This window comes from Rhipicephalus sanguineus, chromosome 4 (genome assembly GCF_013339695.2).
Source record: "Rhipicephalus sanguineus isolate Rsan-2018 chromosome 4, BIME_Rsan_1.4, whole genome shotgun sequence".
Taxonomy (NCBI): Eukaryota; Metazoa; Arthropoda; class Arachnida; order Ixodida; family Ixodidae; genus Rhipicephalus; species Rhipicephalus sanguineus.
The window spans coordinates 30,141,510-30,150,481 of NC_051179.1; the positions used below are offsets into that span (position 1 = coordinate 30,141,510).

The 8,972-nt window shown below is 41.8% G+C and overlaps 1 protein-coding gene across 1 annotated transcript; it reads left to right on the top strand.

Annotated features, from left to right (window-relative positions):
* The first annotated feature begins 1,374 nt into the window (after positions 1-1,374).
* LOC119388724 (cell cycle checkpoint protein RAD1-like) lies at positions 1,375-8,644 on the top strand. Its single transcript, XM_037656154.2, has 7 exons — positions 1,375-1,610; positions 1,714-1,869; positions 3,606-3,691; positions 4,357-4,591; positions 5,408-5,472; positions 6,722-6,866; positions 8,514-8,644. The coding sequence occupies exons 1-7, from the start codon at positions 1,503-1,505 to the stop codon at positions 8,547-8,549; spliced, it is 831 nt and encodes a 276-aa protein (XP_037512082.1). The 5' UTR covers positions 1,375-1,502; the 3' UTR covers positions 8,550-8,644.
* Positions 8,645-8,972: the final 328 nt, after the last annotated feature.

An 8,972-nucleotide genomic window follows, 5' to 3' on the forward strand; every position in this document is an offset into this window, starting at 1 on the left:
TCCTGAGCACGAAAGCTGCAACATTTCTACGGACGCGAGACTAGCGGTGTGCCGCATGAACATCTAGTTAGACGCGGGAGGATAAATGAGCCTAATGAGCGCTGGAACGCAGTAGAAAATTAGTTTCGTTGTAAAGGGTGGCGTCTGCACGATGCGCAAAGCGCGAGAACACGAACGCGTGCGAAACGGAGGTAGATTAGTCTCGAATCTCGCTGCGATTCGCAGTAAAAATTAAAAAAAGAAAACGCACACATTCCGTTTGTGTGTTTTATTATTGCTCTCAAGTTTTATTCATCCATTCAAGCAACAAATTACAAAAACTACGCGTCGTGTCAAATAATTATCGCAGTGTCACGTGCTACTGTTGGCGACGTCAGAGCACACTCGTCTACGTAGAGGAGCGACGTCACAGCACTACTATCTACGTAGGGCCATTCTCTCATGCACGTCATCCCCTCATTCTCTGGGCGCGTGGACGCGAGAAGAAGGGCAAGCAGCGTTCAGCTTGAAATTTGACCCATTTACGCGGCGCGTAGCGTTGCAAATTTTGGCAGACGTAATGGTGAACGCCTAGTGCATGGATTGCGCTCGTCAGCTCAAAATTGTCAAACCTGGTGAGGGGCCCTTTAAGCGATACTCCAGCGTCTACAAGCCTTCGAGCATGTGGCTGGCGAGGTTTAGTGTAGTTGTTCTCTGCAGCCAGCCGCGTGAAGTGTACGGCGCTTGCTGCTTGGACCGAGGAATATTTATGAAACAACCACGCGCCTTATTTAGCCGCGCTTCGCCACAGTATTGTGGCCATCTACACTACGGCCTGTTCACACTGTCTTCTTGGCGTACCGGTTTCTGTATTACTCTCGTCGGGTAGCCAAAGTTATTTATTGACTTTATGGTTCTCGCTGCACATGAGCAGTCTAGCAACGAATACTAGCTATGTAGAAAGCTGGGTGAGTTGGAACGGATGCATACACGGCGGAATACGCTTGGGCAGCATTCATCCCGCGTCCTTTCGACACGAGTGTTTTCCGTAGTTTTCCGTGCTGATTCAATTGTAGTTTAGTGCTGCGTTACTGCCTGCCTGCAACACGATCGAAGGGCTAAGTTGTGTGTGCTGCCAGATCTGCTTTTGAATATTGCGCGCGAACGAATGGCTGGTGCTGGTGGCGCCACCCTGCGGCATTCGACTCAAACAATTTGCTAACTTCAAATTTAGAACTGAAGGTGCAGACGTTATATTTGCCGTTTTTTTGTTTTTGTTATATTATTTCGCATAAGTTAGGGCATATTTTGTTTAATTGGCTTCAAACATTTGTTGGCTACAAGTGAGAATTGTTCGAGCCGATCCAATTCCAATCCAATTGCGTTTACTTGAACTTGACTGAGTGGCGGCAAATTGTTGCGATGTTGCTGTTCGTAGTGTGTGAAACTTTCATTTAAAGTTTGTATGCGATCCGCATAACTCATAGTTTCTACGAGACGGTCTCCGGCGCAATTTTTTCAACATGAGCCAGGATCAGACCAGTCTGGCTGAGGTTGAGTACGCGTTTATCGCCAAGCTCGACAACGCCAAAGACCTTTCTCAACTTCTCAGAGCGATCAGCATTAAAGAAGTACGTAACAGCTCGTGTATTTAGTTGGCTTACGTTGTTGATTCAGTTTCGTCTTGCCTTTGTTGTAGTTTGTGAGTCGTTCTGCCGTTGTGTCTTTCATCAGGTAGCCACGGTGGAGATCAACGACATGGGAATCCGAGTGATCGCCCAAGAGGGCAAATGCGTTCAGGCTATCGCTTTCGTCCAACGAGAACTTTTTGAGAATTACGCCCTGAAGGAACCGACGCTGTCTTTCGATATCAGTTTGTCTATATGGCTGGTAAGGCGTTGATTTCCTACTGCCTTGCTAGGTGATACAGTTACACTTCGGCCCACAAAATCTTTACACCACACTTTTTAGGCACAAAACGAGAAAGAACGTTGAAAAAGCATCTGTAGTGGTTGCTTGAATGGTCCACTGACGCCAAGAATGTCAGCTGCGTTTCAAGACCATTACAAGCAGTACAAATTCTTGTTTCATTTAACATTTTCAGTGCTACCTCGAAAAAGAAACTTTGTCTGCAATATAACGCGTAATCGTATTGTGTATGATACGTGAAGGCAGTGCCTAAAACTTGAAATGTGCTGAATGTTTTGATGTTCTGGGCAAGTTTTTCTATGCTGTACTTTTCTGCCGTGCCCCAGTACATTAGGATAGCAGTACGGGCAAATAAATTAAAATAAACCTCAATAATTCCCTGGGTCAGTTTGTGCTGTGAGACATTCATTCTCCGAAACATGTTTTCCTCTTATTTCTTAAAGGAAGCATGTGTATTTCCGATTGGAAGTCAGGACAATAAAAATACTGCAACGCATTAAAAACAAGTGTCAATGTATTTACCAAGGAAGGTAGATATCAGAGATTTAGGAAGGTGTAATGAAGGATGCAGGAATTAGTCTATGCACATCCATCAGCACTTTTTAGAAGCCCTTCTCATTTCAGTCCAAGTAATTCTCCCTCAGCTGTATAAGGCAGAAGACACTGCTCTGAGGCACTCCTTTCTTTCTCTCCTAGCTGTTTTAAAAAAAAATCCGGGACAGGAACACCGATTCTGAGTTGCCTCCTTCTGCCTTTTCTTAAGTACACGTCTGAAGACAAGGGAAATATTACATTAAAAAAAGGTTAAAGCTGGAGAAAATGGTGCCCCCAAAACACAGTGGCTCAGGAAACTCGGACAGCATGCACAGTGCAAAGTATCTGGTTTGTTCAGGGCAACTGCGTTAGCTCAGTGATGTGAAGTTGTGAGGGAAACCAGTTCACTGGGTCAAATGTTTGCCACTTTAAAATCTCTCGACACACCTGCAGTAGTCAGTCGTAGAGGAGCAAGTGGCTTCTATGTAAAATAAAATCGAATTTGAGATGGCTACCCCCAGCTGTACGAGGCAAGAGGGTGTTTTGCCACACTGGAATAGGCATGCTTGCAGTTGTAATGGTACTGATGGGTAAATGTAGCTATTGTAGTGTATATTATACACAGGTGCATAACATTGTAGTTGGAGCAGTGTCGAAAAGATTGTGCGTGACAGGCAAATTTTAATGGAAGTAGAACTCAAAGTAGGACAATATTCACTGGGTGAACGTAAAAAAATTTACACCTACTGAACACTAGATGCTTTAAAGGGTTTGGCAATTTCAGATTTTGCATAAGTCAGTAAAGTGTTTCTGTGTCTTAATTACAGTGAGATTAATGGTCTGACTTCGGAAGGGCTTTATTTTGTAAGAAAAGATGTTTGGATTAGTGAACCTTCTGAATGTAAAGTGAACTGTACACAGTTGTACCTCCTATCTGCATGCAAATTTACTTAATGACAGTGGCAATTAGAGAGCATGGCAGCTACGTGAGTGTGATGAAGAGTGAGTGTAATCATGCACCGCCTGTCTGCTAATTACGTTGTAACAGGTCATGCAGTGTGACTCTTCATTGCACTCTTATCAGCAACATACTTTCGTTAGCTGCATTGTACGCTCATTAGTCACTCAATTTACATTTGCACTTTCTTTTGTGTTGTGTTCAGGAATGCCTCACAATGTTTGGTGCCATGGGTGGACCTGTCTCAACGCGACTGTGCTATGGAGGTCAAGGAAATCCTCTGGTTATGTTGTGAGTTTGCAAGGTCATTCTCCTAGCTGTTTTCACGCAACTTTAAGGAATTTTGTGTTAAAGGATGCCTGACGGCAAAATTTTTGTTTGTGACTTTTTTACTGTAATGTGTAGCTTCGTGTCTGGTAATCACAAAAATGAATCGCGAATGCTTTAACAGATCGTATAATTAATGCTATCATCTTTAATCGCGGCCACTATTACAGCAGTTTGAAAAGCTCGCCTAAAATCGTAAGAAACTATCCCCCCAAAGCGGGGAAGTGCCTAAGATCACGTGCGCTCAAGCTTTGGTGGCGTTGAAAGTGCAGTTTTCAAATCGGGGCAGTAAAGATGGAAACGATGTGGGTGCTTTGGTATGAGTTAAGCCTGCTAAGCATGTGTCCCCTTAGGAAAAAAAGCATTCCTGGCCTAAACAACCAGAACTACCTTGAGAGTAGCCCGACAACAGAGTAAGAGGGGTGAGGAACAATAGCCTTCACCGGGCACTTCTACATCCCACATATTACAGCACTCCTGACTTGTTGGTGACTCTAGCAGTGTCAGTATTGAGAAATAGACTATGCCCTACTCTTGCTTGGCTATCGTGGCTTGCCATGTTTTATGAGCATTCCGCTTGTATTTCTTAAAGTGGTAAAGCAAGTTATATCAACCATGTTTGCTTTTAGCCTCGAGGAAAGTGGTGTTGTGACTGACTGCAAGATACGGACGCTCGAATCCGAAGGCGTCGTCAATTTCGACCTGTCGAGAGACAATGTGATTAACGTCGTCATCCTGAAGTCCGAAAGCATCAAGGAGGTCTGGTCAGAACTTGACATTTCCAGCGAGGACATGGAAGTTTTCATATCTCCAAATGACCCTTACTTCAGGCTTAGCACATTTGGAGCTGCAGGAACTGTTGAAGTAAGTTCTGGAGAACGTTGTTTTATACAGGCTGTTTCTCACAGTTGTCTCACATTTGCTTATAAAGTCTGGAATGTGTGTGTGAATGTGCTGCTTCTCCATTTGCTTACAAAAGCAGTTTCTTCAATTCCTTTTGCATATATTATTGAAGCTGCAGTAATTAGTGTTAATCTTTAGTGGGCTGTGACAAGAGCACTGAGAATTGAAATTGAACTTCGAAAAGAATATCCTTGTGTGCAAATATGTCTTTGTGTACTTGCATGACAACTTGACATCTTAGGGGACTAACTGAAATAGTTCTTTGCTTGTGCACAACAGAAAAAAAAATGTGGTTTAATGCATAAAATCTGTTCTCATGCCCTCTGCCTTGCTTTGTTTCTTTTATACATCTTCTCCTATCAACAAGCACATTTCTGCACACATTTGGTCACTCACCTTAACTGGAACCTTACAACTACCACTTCCAAAGTGTTCCAAAATTAGACGTTTCTGGAACTTGAGCAGCATGAAGATTATTATTTGCAAACTAGAGATTGTGCATGTTATTTAAATCCTCATATAGTATTGATATAGCATGGTCATAGTATCAACTAGTATGTGCAAACAAGGAAAGTTTTACACTAAACCTAGTGCTTCAAAAACAAAGGGAAGGACTTGCCTTTGCCTTGGTGGAGACAAGCCCCACTGTCAAAATGTCGCCACTAGAAGGCACAACCTTCTAGTGGCGACATTGTCTCCTGTGGATGTTCTTATCACATGGATTTCATGAATGTGAACATTGCCAATGTGTAATTGAGTTTCTCGCACATTATTCAGGTGGCTTACTCTAAGGATTCGGATTTCATGGAGTCATTTCAATGCAAGACGGAGCAAAGGAACACGTGAGTGCCTTAGTGGTTCTGCTGGATTTTATTGCAAAGGTGTCGCTTCAAAAGGATGGCATGTTATGCACAATAGTACCGATATGCGGCGATCATATTCTCGACTGTTCATTTTCAGGTATGCAATTGATTCAACAATATTATGCATGCTCAGTACTGTAAGCATTGGCATCTGTGGCCCGCAGTATTTCTAGTGTATGATGAGGGGGGCAGTACCTTGTAAGCAATGCTGTCACCCACAGGAACTGACGCTGCATTCGGTGAATGAATTCTTGTCAAAGTGACTGCATCTCTGGAAAGGAACTATTGAGAACACAGTCTTATACTTGGAATGGAATAAGGAAGTTTAATTTCATTCATTCAGTATTTTTTTTATTAGATCCTTACCTATGTTTACCTATGTGTGCACATAACCCTATATAATAGTCTAAATTCTTTGGCCAATGTATAAATCCTGACAGTCATGATTAAATGACTCAGCTCTTACTTTTTGTTTACGATGAGACAGGGATATAGGTTCACAGGAATTTGTGTGAATATACTGCCATGGGCCACATTGCTATGGCTTCCAGCTCACTGCATTGTGACTTCATTCAGTCTGATTTCCAAAGATGCCAAGTAGAAACCTGGTAGAATAAGTACACCTTTTCCCATAACCCTCTTCTGTGTCTCTTCTATCCATTTGCACTTTCATCAAATGGCTTGGAGCCACCTAGTGTGTGCTATTATAAGGAACATACCTATGTAATCAGGCACAAAAGTATTCATTGCGTTTCTTGTCACTAAAACATTTGTCAGTGCGGCATAGAAAAACACCCTGTTGACGCTGCTCTAACTACTGCTGCTGTTAGCAGGCATGCAATGTAAAGTTGGGGGCCGAGTGCACCAACTGCTGCACTATCACTCAGCTTTTCTGGTTGGCGTAAGGGTTTTGTCTGCCACGCAGTTTCTGAGAGCTGGTGGCGTACCTGTGTGTGCACACGTTTTGTAGGCTACAACAGGCACTATGTAATAGCCAGTGATGATGATGTGTGCATCGCAAGGGAGTTGTTGCACTGTTTATTGTGAGCACCCTCTGCTGCCCTAGTTTTTAAAATGCACCCCGAAGCATTAGAGTCACAAAAGCCTGACGATGTTATATTTGTTTTTGTGTCTTTTTATAACACGTCTTTAACACGCTGCTTTGTTTTTTTCTTGTTTTGCCGTAATGAGTATTAAAAAAATGGCAGTGGTCTGTCCTCATGTTCAGGTACAAGATAAATCTCATGAAGCAGTGCATCAAGGCTCTCAATTTGTCCAGCAAAGTGGCCATCCGTACGGATCAGCTCGGACTCATATGCTTCCAGTTTCTCATACGCACGGAAGAAGGCACTGCCACCTTTGTCGAGTATTATGTGAGTACTTACTCACCGTAGAACACTCTCGTACAAGGAAAAAAAAAAGAGTCACCTGTCTTATATGCCGACTGAAAGCCACGGCGCAACACTACAGGTAGTTTCACACTGTTAATTTCAATATGGACTACCAATGTGCCTAGTATTACGAACATTGTATCTATTCATTTGCCCTTCTTTCCTACTCCAACCAGTGCAAAGGTATATTTCGGCACATGATTCTGCTCTTGAGAAACACTCTGTCTTAAGTTGTTTCTTTTTCTTTGTCATCACAACAAGGTTCTGTACTTCAGCACAAGCATCAAGCATGCTTGACAAGCAGCAGTAGGAACTCCTTTTATTATCTTGTAGGTAAACAAATGGCAAGAAAATTTGTATAGCATTGCTATATTTAGCTGCTTTTGTGATGTGCTCCAATTGGCATAGCTGAAAGTAGTGCAGTCTTTCAATAATAGATGGGCAGAATCGTAAAAGTTGGCATGCACTTCTCTCATGCAGCAGGTCTTTACTGGCTGCTGTGAGCTTGTCACTAGTGGCCCAAACAAGTGAGAAACAGTACAGATACTAACATCTAGCAAGGCCATCTTTAAAGTTTTAAAGTATGTAGGAGTTCTATTGCCATGGGCAATAGCATTCATGCATTTGTTTTTAAGGGCTTTATCAGCAGCGTGACCTTTGCAAAAGCCCCTATTGGATCTCTTTTAAGAAGAAAAGCTATGTAACAATACATGTTGGTGAGCTAGTGGGCAGTGCGGGAAATAGCTAAAGAAATGCGACTAAAAATAAACAAGAAGGCAATTACATGGTCTTTTGTCTTCTTGTTCAGTCTCGTCACAAGACAGCCGCACAGTCTTGCTCGTTTAGACCCGATTTTATCTTTATTTATTTCCAAGGTCTGCAACATAGGAATATTTACAATTTGCTGCTGTTGAGTGTACATTGTCCCATTATGTTGCATCTGGTACTGTTATTCACATTGCATGCCTGCTGTAATGTCTCCACCAAAACTACAAGAAGCAGCCTTCTGGAGATCACGGTGCAATTTTGGTCTCAACATTGCGTTTTTAAAAGTTATTTTTGCATTTTTGATAAGTTGAGTATTTTACACACAAGGCACATGGTTTACCTTATAAAAGCCATTTACGTTTAATAAAAAAAATTTGAGCATTCTGATCTCACCTAGCTTGCTGGGCACTAGTCTTTGAGTGGCGAGGTTCAAATTTTATCTCACTAATTTACATTAGTGCAGCTTTTTTTGCTTTTCATTATTTTCCATTGAATGGTGATGTGAATTACCGTATTTACTCGAATGTAACACGACCTTTTTTCCACCTTTTTGTTACCTAAAATCGACCCTTGCGTTACAATCAAATACCGAAGTCACAATTTTTTCTTCCTGGACGCAGTGAGTCACCCCTCGCGTTACAATCGTGGTTGCGTTACAATCGTATAAATGCGGTAGTTAGATCTAAGCATGAAATCTTTATAGGTAGCATCGAGGTTATGACTGTAGTCTTCTATGTGAGATGTAATTTGAAATAAATACATGCATTGCAATTACCGTTCATTGTATTTGCATACTACAAGTCTATATACACTTTAATTCATCTGTACCTATCTCTTGGGTTTCATATTTTATACTTACAGTGCACTCCAAACAGAGAGGAACCACAAGAAGGCTGATGAAGCAATTTTATGCCATGCTGCTTATTATTTTTGTACAGAAGATTGTAAATTTGTATGTGCACCTGTAAATAAACATGATTTTTGAAGTATCATTCACAATTTTCAGTGTTTACAAGCTGTGTAAGATAGGAGCGTATTCCATAGAATAGGTAATACATTGTGATCAAAGCTCATGCTCTCAGATATTTTACACTCCTTGGTGTGTGACCTATTGCAACTGGAGACCAAATTTTAGGCTAACACATATATTTTTCCTTGTTTAATTATCAAGCCTTTTCGATATATGAGAGTGAATTGAGTGTGAACGAGATGTTTAGTGCAATTTTTACGATGCCTTCATAGTTTCAGTACGATTGCGCAACAAAAAAGACACGGGCATCAGAGGTGAAGACACACCGAGCCCTCGTGGTGTGTCTTCTT

Coding starts and splice junctions, on each gene's coding strand:
- LOC119388724 (XM_037656154.2), top strand. CDS start 1,503: ATGAGCCAGGATCAGACCAGTCTGGCTGAGGTTGAGTACGCGTTTATC. Junction 5,473..6,721: donor AAGACGGAGCAAAGGAACAC/GTGAGTGCCTTA, acceptor CCTCATGTTCAG/GTACAAGATAAATCTCATGA. Junction 6,867..8,513: donor CCACCTTTGTCGAGTATTAT/GTGAGTACTTAC, acceptor TTATACTTACAG/TGCACTCCAAACAGAGAGGA.